The following is a 19214-nucleotide window of genomic DNA, read 5'->3' as shown; positions in this document are numbered from 1 at the left end:
CTGAGCTGTTTCACATCCTAGAAGATGATACTATTATAGTGCTACACTCAGTATGTCAGTGAATTTTGAACTCAGCAGTGGCCACAGGACTGGAAAAGATCAGTTTTAATTCTAATCCCAAAGAAGGGCAATACCAAAGAATGTTCAAACTACTGTATAGTTGCGCTCATTGCACATGCTAGTAAAGTTATGCTCAAAATTGTTCAAGCTTGGCTTTAGCATTTTGTGAATTGAGAACTTCTAGATGTACAAGTTGGGTTTAGAAAAAGCAGAGGAACCAGAGATCAAATTGCCAACACTGATTGGATCATAGAGAAAGCAAGGGAATTCCAGAGAAATGTCTATCTCCGTTTCATTGACTATGCTAAAGCCTTCGACTTTGTGGATCATAGCAAACTGTGGGAGACCCTTAAAGAGATGGGAATACCAGACCACCTTACCTGTTTCCCAAGAAACCTGTATGCAGGCTAAGAAGCAACAGTTAGAATTGGACATAGAACAACTAACTGGTTCAAAATTAGGAAAGGAATAAGACAAGGCGGTATACTGTCACCCTGTTTATTTTACTTATATGTAGAGTACATCATGCACAATGCCAGGCTGGATGAATTACAGGCTGGAATCAAGATTGTTGGGATAAATATCAACAACCTCAGATATACATATGATACCACTTTAATAGCAGAAAGTGAAAAGGAACTAAAGAAGCTTTTGATGGGGTGAAAAAGCTGACTTAAAACTGAACATTCAAAAATGAAAATCATGGTAACTGGTCCCATCACTTCATGGCAAATAAAAGGGGGAAAAGTGAGAGCAGTGACAGATTTCATTTTCTTGGGCTCCAAAATCACTGTAGGTGGTGACTGCAGCCATGAAATTAAAAGACACTTGCTCCTTGGAAGAAACACTGTGACAGACTTCGACAGTGTATTAAAAAGCAGAGACATCATTTTGCTGACAAAGGTCTGTATAGTCAAAGCTATGTTTTTTTCAGTAGTCATGTATGAATGTGAGAGTTGGATCATAAAGAAGGCTAAGCACCGAAGAACTGATGCTTTTGAATTGTGGTGCTAGAGGAGACTCTTGAATGTCCCTTGGACTGCAAGGAGATCAAACCAGTCAGTCTTAAAGGAAATCAACCCTGTATATTCATTGGAAGGACTGATGCTGAAGCTGAAACTCCAATACTTAGGCCACCCGATGTGAAGAACTGACCCATTGGAAAAGACCCTGATGCTGGGAAAGATTGAAGGCAGGAGAAGGGGGCAGCCAAGGATGAGATGGTTAGATAGCATCATGAACTCAATGGACATGAATTTGAGCAAACTCTGGGAGATGGAAAAGAAATGCAAAAAGGCAAAATGGTTGTCTGAGGAGGCCTTACAAATAGCTGTGAAATGAAGAGAAGCGAAAAGCAAGGGAGAAAAGGAAAGATATTCCCATTTGAATGCAGAGTTCCAAAGACTAGCAAGGAGAGACAAGAAAGCCTTCCTCAGTGATCAATGCAAAGAAACAGAGGAAAACAACAGAATGGGAACGATTAGAGATCTCTTGAAGAAAATTAGAGATACCAAGGGAACATTTCATGCAAAAATGGGCTCAATAAAGGACAGAAATGATATGGACCTAACAGAAGCAGAAGATACTAAGAAGAGGCGGCAAGAATACACAGAGCTGTACAAAAAAGATCTTCACGACCCAGAAAATCACAATGGTGTGCTCACTCACCTAGAGCCAGACATCCTGGAATGTGAAGTCAAGTGGGCCTTAGAAAGCATCACTACGAACAAAGCTAGTGGATGTGATGGAATTCCAGTTGAGCTATTTCAAATCCTGAAAGATGATGCTGTGAAAGTGCTGCACTCAATATGCCAGCACATTTGGAAAACTCAGCAGTGGCCACAGGACTGGTAAAGGTCAGTTTTCATTCCAATCCCAAAGAAAGGCAATGCCAAAGAATGCTCAAACTACCGCACAATTGCACTCATCTCACAGGTTAATAAAGTAATGCTCAAAATGCTCCAAGCCAGGCTTCAGCAATACGTGAACCGAGAACTTCCAGATACTCAAGCTGGTTTTAAGAAAAGGCAGAGGAACCAGAGATCCAATTGCCAATATCCGCTGGATCATCGAAAAAGCAAGAGAGTTCCAGAAAAACATCTATTTCTGCTTTATTGACTATGCCAAAGCCTTCGACTATGTGGATCACAATAAACTGGAAAATTCTGAAGGAGATGGGAATACCAGACCACCTGACCTGCCTCTTGAGAAACCTGTATGCAGGTCAGGAAGCAACACTTAGAACTGGACATGGAACAATAGACTGGTTCCAAATAGGAAAAGGAGTATGTCAAGGCTGCTTATTTAACTTATATGCAGAGTACATCATGAGAAATGCTGGGCTGGAAGAAGCACAAGCTGGAATCAAGATTGCTGGGAGAAATATCAATAATCTCAGATATGCAGATGACACCACCCTTATGGCAGAAAGTGAAGAGGAACTAAAAAGCTTCTTGATGAAAATAAAAGAGGAGAGTGAAAAAGTTGGCTTAAAGCTCAACATTCAGAAAACTAAGATCATGGCATCTGGTCCCATCACCTCATGGGAAATAGATGGGGAGACAGTGGAAACAGTGTCATACTTTATTTTTTGGGGCTCCAAAATCACTGCAGATGGTGACTGCAGCCATGAAATTAAAAGACGCTTACTCCTTGGAAGGAAAGTTATGACCAACCTAGATAGCATATTAAAAAAAAGCAGAGACATTACTTTTCCAACAATGGTCCATCTGGTCAAGGCTGTGGATTTTCCAGTGGTCACATATGGATGTGAGAGTTGGACTATAAAGAAAGCTGAGCACCAAAAAATTGATGCTTTTGAACTATGGTGTTGGAGAAGACTCTTGAGAGTCCCTTGGACTGCAAAGAGATCCAACCAGTCCATCCTAAAGGAGACAAGTCCTGGGTGTTCATTGGAAGGACTGATGCTGAAGCTGAAATCCAATACTTTGGCCACCTCATGTGAAGAGTTGAGTTGTTGGAAAAGACCCTGATGCTGGGAGGGATTGGGGGCAGGAGAAGGGGATGACAGAGGATGAGATGGCTGGGTGGCATCACCGACTCGATGGGCATGAGTTTGAGTAAACTCTGGGAATTTGTGATGGACAGGGAGGCCTGGCGTGCTGCGATTCATGGGGTCGCAAAGAGTCGGACACGACTGACGACTGAACTGAACTGAACTGAACTGGGAGATAGTAAAGGACAGGGAAGTCTGGTGTGCTGCAGTTCATAGGGTCGCAAAGAGACATGACTTAGCAAGTGAACAACAACTGTAATAAAAGTTATATGAATGTAGAATGCAGTCTTCCTATATTTCAAAATATCTTATGTGCAAATCTAATGCCTTTTCCATCCTAACTAGCTTTATCATGCACTGTGGCTAGAACTCTGCAGTTTGAGGTGCAACAGCAAAACCAGTATGAGTTCCTTTGTTCTTCTTCACAATTGCCCAGATAGAAGATTCTTTCTTACCGTAGATTGTAGCAACCTCAGGATATGATTTTTTTCTCTCCTCATTAAATTGAGAACTTTCAACTTTTCACTTAAAAAGTATAGTTTGCAGTTTCTCTTTGGCACATTCCAATTGCCATCATCACTACTCTTGCTCTTTGAGGCCATTATTAAATTAAATAAGAGTTACGTGGATGCAAGGGCTGTGATACCCCAGTGGTCACGAGGCAGCTACTAAATGACTAACAGGTGGGATATGCTGTACAAAGGTATGATTCACATATCCTGGGACAGTGTGAGATTGCATCATGCTACTCAGAACGGCCTACAATTTAAAACTGATGAATTATTTAATTCTGGAATTTTCCATTTAACATTTTCCAGTGCAGTAGACCACAGATAACTAAAACTGTAAAAAGCAAAACCATGGATAAGGGGAGACTACTTTGACCTAGCAGTTGTACCTCTAGACATTTCACATTCAGAAATACACAATCATGCAAAGATGTATGCCTGCTAGTGCACATTGTATTAGTTCATAATACGTAGACTACCTAAATGTTCTTAGTAAAGTGAAGAAAGTGAAAGTGTTTGTTGCTCAGTCGTTCGTGTCCAACTCTGCGGCCCCATGGACTGCAGCCTGCCAGGCTCCACTATCCGTGGGATTCTCCAGGCAAGCACACCAGAGTGGATTGCCGTTCCCTTCTGGGAATTAATATTTTTCATATATTTATGCAGTGGAATACTATGGAGATTTTTATAAGAATGAGAACAGTAGTATGATTCTGTTATTATCCCTATTTTACAGATGAGGAAACTGAAACAGAGAAAAGTTAGGTAATTTGCCTCAGACCCCGTAGTGACAGAACCATGAGTGGAACGCTATCTAGCTTGAGAATCCCAACTATTAATCATTATATTTATATACTAATAAGGAAAAAAATACTGAAAGCACCAGATTTGGCAAAGAGGTAAATTTGTCATTATTTTTTACTGAAAACATTGAAAATGACTTAAATCCTGCTTATGTCTAAAAAGACTTATTAAACTAAATAACTTCATATAGACGAACTAAGTAAAGACTGTTAAATCCATATTAGCATTTCTCAAACTTTTAGGTCTTAAGATTCTCAAAAATTAATAGAGGACCTCGAAGAGCTTTTGCATATATTAAGTAAACTTGTCAGTATTTAGGATAGTAGAAATTAAAAGTAAAGAGTTTCAAATATAGGAATACACACTTACTAGCTATCATATCACCTCTGGAAAACTGTTCTCATGTGCACATGTTCTCCATGCTCATGACAGAATGTGAGGAGGCAAGTAACATCTTAGTATTATTATGACATTTGTTTTGACCTTGCAGACCCTACCCCACCTGCCCAGTAAAGGCCTCAGGGATTCCCAGAAGTTGTAGTTTACACTTTGAGAATCCCTGATCTCTGTACTCAGTAAAACTGCTATTCTAATCCTAGGAGGCTTTAAAAAAAAAAAAGCTGATTTAAAGTTTATATGGGTGAACAAGGGGCCAAGAATATCCACAGATCATTTGTAAGGTGAATAAGGATGGGGAACTTGGCCTACCAGATATCAAGAATCATTAGAAAGCTGTATTAATCAGGGCAGTATGATTTTGGTGCTGGCTTTCCAGTGAGACGGGAGAGTGTGGAACCTGACCCATATACACATGGCACTTTGTTAGAGGTAGTTTATTAGATTAGTGGGAATAGAAGTACTCTTCAAGTAATGCATCTGGGGGAAAAAAATGAGAGCAGATACCTTAGGCCATGAACCAAAACCAACTCTGTGTGGATTAAGGACTTAAATATTGAACGTAAAAATGAAGGAAATGTGGACAGTTATTTCACACTATTGCAATTTCTCAAGCAAGACATAAAAATACCAACATTATAGGAAAGATTGACACATTAACTGCAGTAAGATGAAAGAAATTCTTTGTTCATCAAGAGATACCTTAGCAAAGAGAAAAGGTATTCTTCAAACTGTAGATAAGTGTATAACACATTGGGGGTGGTAGAAGAGTGAGATAAGAAATGTACCCTTTATACGTAGATATAAGATACTGGCAGTGGTTTAGTTCTTGTTTGGGGAAGTATTCTTCATAAACAAACCCATAAATAAGCAAATAAGCCATCCATGGACATACAGTGACAAAGCATCATGAACCAAATCTATGAGGAATCCAGTCTTGTCAGCTGAGTTCCCATTAGTCTCTCTCAGCCCTCAAAAAACACAATAAAACATGGTCTGTTTTTATCATGATACTATTTAAAAGATCCAAAATTTTAGAGAATTCTTTGGTGGTCCAGTAGTTAGGACTTGGAGCTCTTACTGCCATGGCCTGTGATCAATCCCTGGTCGGGGAACTGAAATGCTGCAGGCTGCATGGTGTGGCCAAAAAAAAAAAAAAAAAAAGACCCAGATTTTAGCAAAATTTAGTAATATAAAATCTAGCAGGGGAAAAATCAACTGATTGCACCTCCTCCCAGAGGCCTTACCCAATGACAGGCATCCCTTTAGAAAGAGTTAAGGAAGCGCTCCCCTGTTGTACCTGCACCAGTTACTTTGTTTCTAGTGGCACTTAGCTGACACCACTGTAGTTAGGGCCCAGCGAAGGGAGCTGGGGACGGGGCGGGGAGCCTGCAGAGTTACAACACACCTCCAGACCGCACACGCTTGGCTGAGGTCTGGCCCTGGTTAGACTGTCAGTATACCGGGAGCCTGCAGAGTTACAACACACCTCCAGACCGCACACGCTTGGCTGAGGTCTGGCCCTGGTTAGACTGTCAGTATACAGAAACAAGGGACGTGAACTAAACCTGACCTCCCACCTTGAGAACAGGCATGCCCGTGACCTTTTATTTAGATGATGTATCTAGCCATCATGATTATTGACAATAAGATTGTTCTTTAGGAATTTGCAGACACTTCTGGATGATGACGGCGATGACTTAGAAGAAGTATTTCACATCCATTTTAATGTAAGTAACAGTAAAAATAAAATTATAGCTCATATTTAATCTGATTTTACTACTTATATATCTTATAAATGTATATGCTTTATAAATTTGTATACTGTATAAATTTATAGACTTTATAATCAGGTTGACTATTTATATACTTTTAATAAAAAACCAAACTATAAATTATAGTAGTACAAAAGGTATTTTTTCCTTGTTTTTCATGAGCTGGGTGTATTATCAGTTAGATTTTACTGAATAACAGATAACACCTAAACTCTGTGGTGTAAAACAGCAAACACAGTTCGGGGGCTTTCTGGACTGCCCTGACTTGACTGTTCTGGGTGGACCACAGTGGCCTTGCTCCCACACCTGTTGGTTAGCAGGCTGGTTGGTTGAGGGGGTGCAGCTGAAACAGCTGTCTCTGTCCTAGTGACTAGCTGAGGCTTCTTCACAGAGTGAAGAGTTACAGAAAGTAGGAGGGATGGCAAGCCCCAACACGCAGCTTCTTTTCAAGCTTTTGCTCCTGTCAGGTCCTGCTGGTCAAAATATTTTACACTGCTGCACTCAGATTCATGAGCTGAAGAAATAGACGCCCCCTCTTGATGGGGACTGTTGCAAAGTCACATGGCATAAATACCAGGATGGGAGGAATTTTTGACAGTTTTGCAAATCTCCTGCGCTGGGTCTGTACTGTGTGAAGTGAATACTGAGATGTGGCAATTTTCCTAGTAGTTTATTTGGTATGATCAGTTAAAATAGATAATTCAGGTTTTTTAAAAAGTTTATTTTTCATTCTCTGTGATAAATGTGGTAAAATTTTTCTACCACCTTGCTGGTTTTTATAACAAAAATATACATTTTCACAGATTCTTGAGAAGAGGTATGCTCAAACGTGTTTTTGTTGACAGTAGATTGTTGAGGATTCTCTTGGAGATTACTGAGTTCATTTGTGGTTACAGGTGCATTGGGATGAAAATGATGTAGACTTAATTCCTGATGGAAGTCAGATAGTTGTTGACCAGGCTAACAAGTAAGTATAAAGAAATAATTGTTTTGTCTGAAAAGTGAAAGTGTTACTCGCTTAATCGTGTCTGACTTTTTGCACACTGTGTTTATTTCACTGGGCTCTTAAAATTCCTTGTCATTATAATTTTCCTTTTTAACCATTTTCCAGTAAGGCAGAGGAACAGTGCATGTTGTGTGCATGTGTGTGCCTCCAAGTTTGCTGCTGGCAGAGATGGAAATGGCTTTCTTGCAGAGACCTTCTCTTATCATCCTGTCTAGGATCATTCCTCTGACCTCTCTTTATCCCCTTACCCGGCGTTACTTTTTCTTTTCACGTCACACATTATCTGCCTTTATTTTTACTTGCCAGTGTTTCCCCCAGCTCTTAGGAGCTGTGTGATGCCAGCAGCATGGTCTGTTTTGCTCACTGTTGTTTGTCCAGTACCTAGTTCACAGTGGTGCCCAGTCCATAGCAGGCACTTAGTTTTGTCAATATTATTAAATCTTACTGTGGTATCTTGACTTCCCATTACCTTATGGGATGCCATTTAAAGCCGTAGAGTTTGGGATCATAGAATATTCCCCTGATAGTTCGTCCTAGTGGCAAAGAAATATCTAGTGAGCATTCTGGCCTAAAGCCCAATGTTTTTCTTTAATTTTTAAAATCTTTATTTAAAAACATTTTGAATTATAACATATAGAAAAGTTCAGAATTATAAGCATGCAGATCAAGAAATGGAACATTTCTAGCTCCATGGAGTATTTAATTAATATACCTCAATTTTGTCCATAGAATTATTGATTGCCTGGCCCCTTCCCCTGAAAGAATTGGCAAGTGTGCCCAAAGGCAGAAACTTCAAGTGAAGTGCTGGGCTCACCCCAGGGAGCCTCCGTGCTCTCTTGCTCCGGAGGCCTATTTGAATATTGGCTTCGATTTGAAAGCCTGGAGCTTTTGTATTTGTTACCTGGCTTTTTCTAGTTTATCCCTGGGAACCTTTGCTACAAGCTACTTCATCATAGCTAGACATATAAATGTCCTTTTTGTATTTAACCACAAATAATTACTCACTTGGACCAATTCAGACAATACAAGAGTATAAAAGAGGAAATTTCTCCTGTCTCCCAAGCCCATTCCCCAGAGATAGCAGGGGCAATTTATTCTTCCAAATTTTTTCTCTTCTGGTCTATCAGTTCTCTTAACCATGTGACTTTGAGCAGTCTCATATTTGCACTGTGTCTGTTTCCTCATTACCAAAATGCATAAGAACCTGCCTCAGTTTTATGAAGATTAAATTAGATAATCTATATAAAAAAAACCAAATCACAGCTCTAAAAGTTGGTTGTACATGGTAAGCAACCAGTTTTCGGTGTTCTAGCTCTCTTGGTGCTGGGGAAGATTGAAGGCAAAAGGAGAAAGGGGTGGGGGGGCTACAGAGGATGAGATGGTTATATAGCATCACCAACTCAATGGACATGAATTTGAGCAAACTCCAGGAGATAACGAAGGACAGGGAAGCCTGGCATGCTGCAGTCCACAGGGTCACAAAGAAACGCGATTTAGTGACTGAAGAGTGACCAACAACTAGTTCTTTATTAGTAGGAGTATTTTGCTCTAAAATATTTTATTAGAATCCTTTTGTTAAGACCAAGTGAAGGCCATCTAATTAATTTTGGCCTCAAATTTCTAGACAGTCCCCTCCCTCCCACTCCCGGAGGTTGACAGCTGCTCACAAGGGTTAATGTGGGAAAGATGTAAAGTTCCTAAGATCTATTCAACACGAGATAGAGGACTTCGTTTGTGTCAGCAAAATTCATAGTACCCAGGTAAAAGGCATGATGCTCTCTGCTTATCACAGCCTGTTGAGGTGACAGGAACGATTACCTGGGCGCTCCATCACAGCAGCGCTTCTCCAAGAGGAGAGTTCCAAACCAGGCCAGCCCGGAGTCTCTGTGAAGGGGCGCTGCCCTGCCAGGCTTCCAAAGCTCCTGTGCTTTATCCAGTAATAATAGTACACTGGTGGATCTTAAACCCCTTGTGGCACTGCGGACCCTTCTTCAAGAATAAGGGCCCTGCATACCAGCAGCTGTGTGGAGATGGTGCAGGCGACCATCTTCCCCTTGTTTATAGGAGAAGGTTCTGCAGCAGCCACCAGGCAGACCCCAAGGTCACCATCTCTTCCTTTATATCATTCTTTTCACCCCCCCCCCCGGTTTTGTTTGGAGTATTGCTGTAATCTGAAATCATTCTTTGTTTCATTAAAGGAGAGACTATGTTTCTAAGTATGTCAATTACATCTTCAACATCTCTGTAAAGGCAGTTTATGAGGAGTTCCAAAGAGGATTTTACAAAGTGTGTGACAAGGAGATTATTGAATTTTTCCATCCCGAAGAACTCAAGGATGTGATTATCGGAAATACAGATTACGACTGGGAAACATTTGAAAAGGTACATCATAAATGCCAAGTGGTTTAAATTAAAATTTTGTTTGTTTCTTGAATTTTTTTTTTTGCATTTTTCTATAGAATGCACATTATGAACATGGATACGACAGTTCACATCCCACCATAGTGATGTTTTGGAAAGCTTTACACAAATTGACTTTGGAGGAAAAGAAAAAGTTCCTTGGTGAGTGTTATATCAGGAGGAAATCTGTACAGGTGTGTCCTTTTTGTGGGATAAGGAAATCTTGTTCTTCACAGGCATCACTTGCCTGCGAAGTCAGAGTCATTCATAGTCCAGTGGAATGTCTTTACTTGTCCTTTTATACTTGTCCCAGTATAAAAAAAAAGTTAATATAGATCTTTATCCTGGCATTCTCACTTCTGCCCGTTGTACATTTGGTGTCTCTGAGCTAAATACTGAGACTCGTGCAGTCGTACCACCGCTCAGTCGCCCAGGCCCCGTGGCGCCAGGCTGTACGCCGTCACTAGTCTCCTCGGTTTTGACTCACCTTCAGACTTTGATCTGTTTTACGCCTGCTCGGTGCTCTTCAGATTGTGAACTCCTTATTGCCAAATTTAGATGAAGTTGAAGAAAGTATGGAAAACCACTAGACTCTGCAGGTGTGACTTAAATCAAATCCGTTATGATTATATAGTGGAAGTGACCAAATAGATTCAAGAGATTAGATCTGATAGAGTGTCTGAAGAATTATGGACAGAGGTTTGTGACATTGTACAGGAGGCAGTGATCAAGACCATCCCCAAGAAAAAGAAATGCAAAAAGGCAAAATGGTTGTCTGACGAGGCCTTACAAATAGCTGTGAAAAGAAGAGAAGCGAAAGGCAAAGGAGAAAAGGAAAGATATACCCATTTGAATGCAGAGCTCCAAAGAATAGCAAGGAGAGATAAGAAAGCCTTCCTAAGTGATTAATGCAAAGAAATAGAGGAAAACAATAGAATGGGAAAGACTAGAGATCACTTCAAGAAAATTAGAGATACCAAGGGAACATTTCATGCAAGAACAGGCACAATAAAGGACAGAAGTGGTATTGGCCTAACAGAAGCAGAAGATACTAAGAAGAGGTGGCAACAATACACAGAACTACTATACAAAAAAGATCTTTGTGACCCAGATAACCATGATGGTGTGATCACTCACCTAGAGCCAGGCATCCTGGAATGCAAAGTCAAGTGGGCCTTAGGAAGCATCACTATGAACAAAGCTAGTGGATGTGATGGAATTCCAGTTAAGCTATTTCAAATCCTAAAAGATGATGCTGTGAAAGTGCTGCACTCAATATGCCAGCAAATTTGGAAAACTCAGCAGTGGCCAACCTAGACAGCTTATTAAAAAGCAGAGACATTACTTTGCCAACAAAGGTCTGTCTAGTCAAAGCTTTGGTTTTTCCAGTAGTCATGTATGGATGTGAGAGTTGGGACTATAAAGAAAGCAGAGCGCCAAAGAACTGATGCTTTTTGAACTGTGATGTTCGAGAAGGTTTTTGAGAGTCCCTTGGACTGCAAGGAGATCCAACCAGTCCATCCTAAAGGAGATCTGTCCTGAATATTCATTGGAAGGACTGATGCTGCAGCTGAAGCTCCAATACATTGGCCACCTGATGGGAAGAACTGATGCATTTGAAAAGACCCTGATGCTGGGAAAGATTGAAAGTAGGAGGAGAAGGGGACAACAGAAGATGAGATGGTTGGATGGCATCACTGACGCTATGGACATGAGTTGGAGTAAACTGGGAGCTGGTGATGAACAGGGAAGCCTGGTGTGCGGCAGTCCTTGGGGTCACAAAGAGTCAGACGTGACTGAGCGACTGAACTGAACTGAACGCTTTTCCTGAGACTTGTTTAAATGACTGCCTCTCTCATTTTCTTACTCAATTTCCTTACTTATTTTTGAGAAACATTTATCTTCTTTTTTTCTTTGGATAACATGGATGTTTAAAGGTATTCAGACTTCTCCAGAAACCCAACCCACCTTTCCAGTCTTAAAATGCTTTGCAGGAAGTCTTTGTTCAGCCAAACAGTTCCCTCGTCTGTGTGTTCCAGAGCGCACCTCGTGCCTCCCCCTTGCAGCTTTCACCCAGCCAGCCTGTACGCCGCGTGAGGGCAGTGACTGTGTCAGACTCGTCCTGGCAGTGGTCCCCAACGCAGTCCAAAGCACACGGGCCCTCAGTTAGTGTTTTTGAATAAACACATTTTCTCTATATAACTTTTGGTTTCTGTGAAGCAGATAGCACTCATTTTTCTTCTTTTTTTTAGTATTTCTTACAGGAACTGACAGAATTCAAATAAAAGGTTTAAAGAACATGAAAATAACATTTTGCTGTCCTGAAAATTTGAATGAAAAAGATCCCATACGAGCACAGACATGTTTTAGCGTCCTTTACCTCCCTAAATATTCTACAATGGAAAGAGTAGAAGAAGCACTCCAGACAGCCATCAACAACAACAGAGGGTTTGGCTGAGCTACCTACCTCACACTCTTCACCCTTTTTGGGAAATGTTTTCAAAAATAAAATTAGCTTAAAAATTAACATAAAAATCTTGCTGACTGTTCACTGTGTTTACCTCCTTTTTTATAATTCCTATTTTTGCTTGTAAAATGTATTGGCAATGATATAGATTAGGCTGTTAAAACAAGTGCATTGAGAAACACAGTGCATTGAGACAGAAGGGTTCTTTCTCATAAATGTCTGGGTAGTTTGTCCAGGGCTTAAGTGGTTCTTATCCCTCTCAAACTGCTCTAGTTACCTAGATGACTTTCTTGTTGCAAATTTCAATGGAAACTTGCACATTTCTATCTTAAATATATGTATTGCATTTGAAACTATTGACTCCTTTCTCCTCAAAACTCTTAATGAACTGCTAAGCTTTCTTTTTTGTGGCTGCTTTCCCATTTCTTTTGCATGCTTCTCTTATACTTCTTGACCTTAAGTGCTCATCTAGTCATCTTTTCTCACTCTACACATATTCCTTCTTATTGCTGTGGCATGAGTTATTTCCATGCTGATGATACCCAGATCTCTCTCTGTCCGACAGGAACTGACAATACAGCACCACAGCCATTTTTCCTACGTAGCCTGTGTCTACCTGCATACTTCTCAGCTCCTTCATCTCAACTAGCCTGTGTCTGCCTGCATACTTCTCAGCTCCTTCATCTCAACATTTAAGAATATGATCATTTTTCCTGTATTCTGCAGCTTAAAATGGTACCACTAACACCTCCTTCAACCATCTTTCCTTCCTCCAATTCATCCCCACATTTAAAAAAATCAGGTTTTGACAATTCTTGTTCTTCATCTTCCTCTAAGCCCACTGCCAGTGCTTTAGTTTAGGCTCTTATCATCTCCTGTCCCATCACTGCAGTCCTCTCTCAGCTGATCTCTTTGTATCTAGACCAACACTGTCTGTAAGGCTGGAAACCTAGGCGGGCTTCCCAGGTGGTGCTAGTGGTAAAGACGCTGCCTGCCAGTGCAGAAAACTAAGGAGACACGGGTTTGATCCCTGGGTCGGGAAGATGGCCCTGGAAGTGGCAACCCACTCCAGTATCTTGCCTGGAGAATCCTATGGATGGAAGAGCCTGGCAGGCTACAGTTCATAGGGTCGCAAAGAGACACAGCTGAAGCCACTTAGCACACACGCAGAAACCTAAGTAGATCTGTACTGTTGAAGATGTTGAAGAAGATGTACTCCCTGCTGTAGATGAGGTTTAGCTGTTGAATGTTGAAGAGAGAAAACTTTCATTGGTAGTAATGGGAGAAACAGTGTTGAGCTATGCTGTCCAGTAATTTGTAGCTACTTAACTGAGATTTAAAATTCAATTCCTTAGTCATACTAGCCACATTTCCAGTGCTCAGTGTCTACATGTGACTGGTGGCTACAGTATTAGTGCAAATGTGAGCACTTGCCACATTAGGGGTCCATAACACACAAAACCCCTGAAAATTTGCATGAGCTTTTTTTTTCTTTTTCTAGGAAGTGTTTATCAGCTGCATATAGCAAAACAATTTTAAAATCAAGCAATAATGTCCAATTTTATTAACACGGTTATTCTAGTTTGAAAATCCAACCTGATGTGCCTCGGTCTCCCACCACGGCCTTGCATATACAGTGTACCATGTTCTAGTCATTTGTGACGAGCTCAGTTTCCTCAACATGGTTTTTCTTCCACTTGGAACCCTTGTCTCATCCCACCCCCACCCCTGCTGCTGCTTCCTCACCTCCTGCCTTCAGTTCCACCTCCCTCTCTGCATGAGTTATCCCATCATTTGTCAGGATTCACTACAGCTATCATGGCTGTCCAGCACATGCCATGAGAGTGAATTAAGTTTGTGGGATATGGCTATCTAGCTCAATGTCCCAGCTAGTCTTTCAGTGTCCTGAGACACCTGCCAGTGAGTTGGCTGAGAGTGCCACCTAGTGGCTTGTGCATAAAACAGCAGTCACTTCCGAATGGAGAATTTCAGGAAGCTGGGCAAAACAGAAAAGGGAACAGGCCTTTCCCTCCATAACTGCACATAGTAATGAGAATCTACTATGGCTTTTGGCTGTAAGAGGTAATTTTGTATTTCCTGCATCATTTAAAACTCCTACCAGGCCTGAAAGTTGGTATCATTTCCATGTCACAGATGGGCAGGATCTGTTCAGAGAGGCTTCCTTAAAAGCCCACTCTGCAGGAATGGAAGAAAATGAAAAGGTAAAGTAGGTCATGACAAGTCCTTTCTTGCTCCCTCAGGGTGGAAAATCCCCACTTAGAAAGTTGGTGGTAAGGAGCTTATTCATAGGTATTAAAGATGATCCCTGTCAGTGATGCAGTGAGGACAGTAGGGAACATAGTCTTGCTAAGAGGCTCCGAGGAGGCAAGAGGTCCCTGCCATTGTGAAGTAAGCTAATTACTGGGGCTGTGGGTGGGAATGAGTGGGGAAGAGTTCCAATCAGTGCAAGAATCAGCAGTATTTCCATGATGGGTTTACAGTGCAACAATATACTTAGGAAAACACAAAGGTCATCAGGCTTGACTAAGTATTAGAATCCAAGCATTTTGATACCTCATTCTATTTTTCCTGAAAATAGAAAGGATGAGTTTGCTCAAAATAAAGCAGTACTGTTACAGTGATTCAGCAGACAGACCAAAACTGCATTCCTGAGTGGTTTCAACTTCAGTTCTTGTCCGTTACTCTGGGTAAACCATTAAATCTGTGTGCTTTAGTTTCCTCATCTGTAAAATTGTTAGACTGCCCACCCTACCCCTTAGAGTATGAGACTCTGTGTAATATGTTCAGAATTGTACCTAGTGTATACTTTGTGCTACTACATACTAGTGAAAGGATGGAGTTCATACTGTAGTCCCCCAGGGCTTTGCTACTCACTTTCCTCTAATATGGTAAAAGGCTTAGCTTGAAAAAGCTAAAATTGACTTTTTAGAATACAGTGCTTGCTTTATCAGAATTGTCTCATAGAGCAAATTAAAGAGTAATACCATTTCCAGAAGCGATGGGTCCCTCATTCAGTCTTCTGTGTTATTTGTATATTGCCATGAGAGTAATTTTTAAAACAAGACTTGTACTAGAGTATATACATTGAACTTATGCAATAGAAAACACATCTAAACTAATTTTAATTTTCTTTTGAAGGAGGAGAATCACTATCTAAAGTTTCTGTTAAACTGCTTTAAGATTCTATTAAGAATCAATTAAAGTTATATTCAGTTCTTAGGTTTCTTTGGGGTAACTACTGAAACATGCTGCACCTCTGAAACAGTTACTAATCAGTCTTGTTGAAAGTTCTGGAAAGTCAGGAACTATTAATATGTCAAATGCTCATGCTCTTAGTATTGCTAAATAGGTCCATGGCAGGAAAATGAACTGAAATGTGAGGCATAACACTAAACTCTAGGACACAATCAGCTATTTTCAAGCCTTTCAACCCCACCTCTACCCCCAGCAGCACATACTTTCCTGGGTAATTTTTCTACTTTGGGTAGTTAAGTGTCTCTCTAAACATAGCCTACAGTTTGAAATTCAGAATATTTTACATTTCCCCTTTCTTAGAATCACACTCTTGTGACCAAAGGAGGGGGAGAAAACACAAAACTGCAAATTGCTTTATGGCAAGTGTCAATCTCTTTTTATTATTTTATTAAAATTAATGTAAGCATTTGATGCCAAAGAAATGATGGTGATTTTAAAAACTCAGAATTTTGGCAAGTCCATGAAGTTTCCATTTTATTATAGTTTTATATCACATTAGTTCAAATGCATTTCTCTACAGTTACTCCAACATAGCTCCTTTGGAATTAGTCATCATTAACATGTGACATTACCAAAGACTTTGAATCTAAACATAAAATTTCAAAATAGTAACTTTTAATTATGAATGGGTAAGCCATCAAGTGATGGTTGGGGCTGTTAATTTCCAACAAGACACTTTGTTGAAATGTTCCTTCTGATACCCCAGGTATAAATGAGAACCTTCAAAAAACAAGGGCAGAACCAAAGTACAGTAAAGATGCCTCTGCAGCTTAAGCCTCCCATAGACGTAGACCCCTGACAGAAACCTAGGCAAAGCATCTTTCCTGCAAATTAAGCCGGTTTCCAGTATTTCCATGTACATGAGCTTTCAGAGACAGGCACTCAAGCATATCATTAGGATATACCATCTTGGCTCTGGCTGCGTTAATTATGCCTGAAGAGTTTAATACCCATCCAAGTCCAAAGGTGGAAGAACACGTAAACAGGTATGGTGATCGGCAAGAGCAGACTGTAAAAGCACAGACTGGTGGTGCTAGTGCAGCCCTGAGGGAAGTCCTCTTCCACAGAGGCTGAGTAAAACAGTCCTGCTAAAGACACCAGTGGGATCAGGACAGTCAACGTAGGGAGAGACAGAAACATCCTTCTCCTCCACTTATTACCCGCCACTCTGACTTTTTACAAGGTAGGTGGTATTTAGACTATTTAGTTGTGTGTGCTGTTTTTAAGTATGATCTAGTGCTGCTCCACTTCTTCTTGCTTCTTATTTTGATGTGTCATCCTAGCTGCCTGTGGTATCATATTAGGAATCCCATCAATAATTGGATAGGCTATGCCTAACTCTTCATTAATCAATTCATTTGTCGATGCTTCATATCTGAGGGGGAAAAAAAACCAAAATGAATCATGGAAAACAAAATGCTTGGAAGAGCTTCATGTTCAGTAAACAGTAACATTTATCTAATTCTAAACATGGAGTTAATCCAAGAAAAGCAGAATTAGACTGCTTTTCATTTTAAAAGCAGTAATAGCCAATCGAACTATTTCTCTTAGAAAATAAATCTCTTAATTGTTCCCGTTTTAGTCAGTTTCTCTCATTTTCTTTTTTCACTTTATCCTCAAGCTATGCCTTAATCTTCTAAAATACCAGTCAGAAAAGATCTTGCCCTTTTCATCCAAATATCCCTTCATTACTCTTTTCAACCCCAAACAAGCCCCATTAATTTACTATTGGAACAGACTAGAGGAAATTTCAACTTCTTCGTTTTAGAATACATGCTTAATAGAGCAGCCTTATTGACCCATTAAAAGGGAAACCACTGAAACATCAAAATACACAAATCTGAGAAAGAGAAGGCAAAAATGAGGAAACTTCTGAATGTTAGGTCTGTGAGTGTGCTATTTACACAATTAGCCAAAAAGCAGATCAAGTGATAATTTCAAGGTTTAAGAAAACTGAATGAGCAATATGTTCACTATGAAAAATATTCAGAAAAAGAAATGAAAAAGAAGAAAATAAAGATTACTAGCAACCTACCACCCAAAGACTGCTACTGATAACATTTCGGTGTTTACTAGTGTTGTCAATGTTCAGTTTTAGTAGCCTGAGACACTAGGGCTGTTAATCCTCAACACTCTGGGTTAAAGGTTAAGAAGGCCTAAAAGAAAAACAACCAAAAAACCCAGCTAGTTGAGAACTAAAAGCCAAAGGGCAGCACACGTAGTTTCCATGCTTAAGATTGTACACGGCATTTCCCCAAGAATCTGGAAGCTACTACATTTTTCATCATCTTGGCTTAAAAATCTGAATGCCTTGGGTTTCCAATAGTTCATAAACTTGGCTCTTCGTGAGAAACACTTGCAGTCCTCTTAAGACAATACACAATGGCTCAGGCCCCGCCTCCAGGCCTTCCGATTCACCCCGCCCTGGGTGGTGCCTGGAAATCTGCCAGCAACGCAGGCGAGACAGGACACACGGGTTCGAGCCCTCGGTGGGGAAGATCCCCTGGAGGAGGAAATGGTAACCCACTGCACTCTTCTTGACTAGAAAATTCCGTAGGCAGAGGAGCGTGGTGGGCTACAGTCCAAAGGGTCGCAGAGTCGGACACGACTGAACACAGCAGTAGCAACTGGCGATTCTAATGCGCAGCCAGTGACTAACCTATATGCGCCTCGACCCAAGCCTGCGGGTCGGCGGTTTGGCTTCGGAGGCCTCGGTTCCCCTCCGGTCTCCTGTCTCCCTTCCCCCCGCAGAGGAAAGATTTGGGAGCTGGCGGGCCCAGGTCCAAAAAATGGCAGCAAGGAATACCCAGAGTAACCTAAAAGACTCCTCAATGGCTGTAAACGGCCATGCGGTCTACCTGTCCACTCCCCTCGATTGAGGCCACGAAGGAAAACCCGCAGCAGGCGAATCTCACCTGAGCGGCTTCTTAGAGAGCGGACACACCAGAAACTCCAACAAGGCCTGGTCGAAGGCGCGGGGCGGTTTCTCCGTCCTCTCGCTCTTATCTGTGGACGGCCGCGAGCTGGACGCGTGCAGACACCTCAGGGCGACCGCGGACGGCGGCGCGCGTGTCCCTCGCAGCGCTGATGCGAGCCGGCCGCACACTCTGCTCAGCATGGTCTGGCAGCTCGCGACCGGGCCTCTGCGCGCCCTCGGCCACCCGGGCAGCTCTAATCGATTGCAGTGAATCCAGCTCCACTGGCCTGGCCCCGCCCCGCGGTGCTCTGGAAACGCAGTCCCCGACAGGTGGAGACCGGCGCTTTGGTTCCGAGGGCGTTCCGAGGCCGCGACCGCTTTTCCCACGACACCGCTTGGAAGTTGACAGTCCCCCGAGACTCTTGGAGCTGTTCCTGCGCGTTTGCAAATTACAAAGAAAACCAATGCTTAAGTGGAGGTGACTTGAGTTTTCACTGGAGCCTGTCACAGGGTTGCCAAGAAGCAAGTGGCCGGACCTCAAAAGTCACACAGTGTTACTCTTGGACCTACGCGGTTATCACCAAAATGAGG

At 41.5% G+C, this 19214-nt stretch overlaps 3 protein-coding genes across 3 annotated transcripts in view; 1 reads left to right on the top strand and 2 right to left on the bottom strand.

Moving 5' to 3' along the window:
• Positions 1–12490, top strand: part of HERC5 (HECT and RLD domain containing E3 ubiquitin protein ligase 5) — a 46945-nt gene extending 34455 nt beyond the window's left edge. Inside the window, exons 19-23 of the mRNA XM_043870748.1 lie at positions 6446–6512; positions 7454–7524; positions 9762–9945; positions 10023–10125; positions 12216–12490. Of these exons, the coding sequence (XP_043726683.1) occupies positions 6446–6512; positions 7454–7524; positions 9762–9945; positions 10023–10125; positions 12216–12421 (631 nt within the window). The 3' untranslated portion in view covers positions 12422–12490. The remainder of the gene's footprint in view (positions 1–6445; positions 6513–7453; positions 7525–9761; positions 9946–10022; positions 10126–12215) is intronic.
• A 3569-nt stretch (positions 12491–16059) lies between these two features.
• PIGY (phosphatidylinositol glycan anchor biosynthesis class Y) lies at positions 16060–16846 on the bottom strand. Its single transcript, XM_043870754.1, has one exon. The coding sequence runs from the start codon at positions 16844–16846 to the stop codon at positions 16631–16633; it is 216 nt and encodes a 71-aa protein (XP_043726689.1). The 3' UTR covers positions 16060–16630.
• Positions 16847–16865: 19 nt separating this feature from the next.
• Positions 16866–18928, bottom strand: PYURF (PIGY upstream open reading frame). The gene is made up of 2 exons (XM_043870752.1): positions 18622–18928; positions 16866–17081 (listed from the first exon to the last, which is right to left on the bottom strand). The coding sequence occupies exons 1-2, from the start codon at positions 18822–18824 to the stop codon at positions 16940–16942; spliced, it is 345 nt and encodes a 114-aa protein (XP_043726687.1). The 5' UTR covers positions 18825–18928; the 3' UTR covers positions 16866–16939.
• Positions 18929–19214: the final 286 nt, after the last annotated feature.

Source organism: Cervus elaphus, chromosome 17 (genome assembly GCF_910594005.1).
Source record: "Cervus elaphus chromosome 17, mCerEla1.1, whole genome shotgun sequence".
NCBI lineage: Eukaryota > Metazoa > Chordata > Mammalia > Artiodactyla > Cervidae > Cervus > Cervus elaphus.
Note: the sequence above shows the minus strand (reverse complement) of the source record. Positions and strands in the feature narration are given on the sequence as shown.

Bases quoted from the DNA above. Each gene is read 5' to 3' on its own strand.
- PIGY (XM_043870754.1), bottom strand. From the start codon at position 16,846: ATGTTTCTGTCTCTCCCTACGTTGACTGTCCTGATCCCACTGGTGTCT.
- PYURF (XM_043870752.1), bottom strand. From the start codon at position 18,824: ATGCTGAGCAGAGTGTGCGGCCGGCTCGCATCAGCGCTGCGAGGGACA. The intron at 17,082-18,621 runs GTGAGATTCGCC...TTTCCCCCTCAG, and splicing joins CTCTCTAAGAAGCCGCTCAG to ATATGAAGCATCGACAAATG.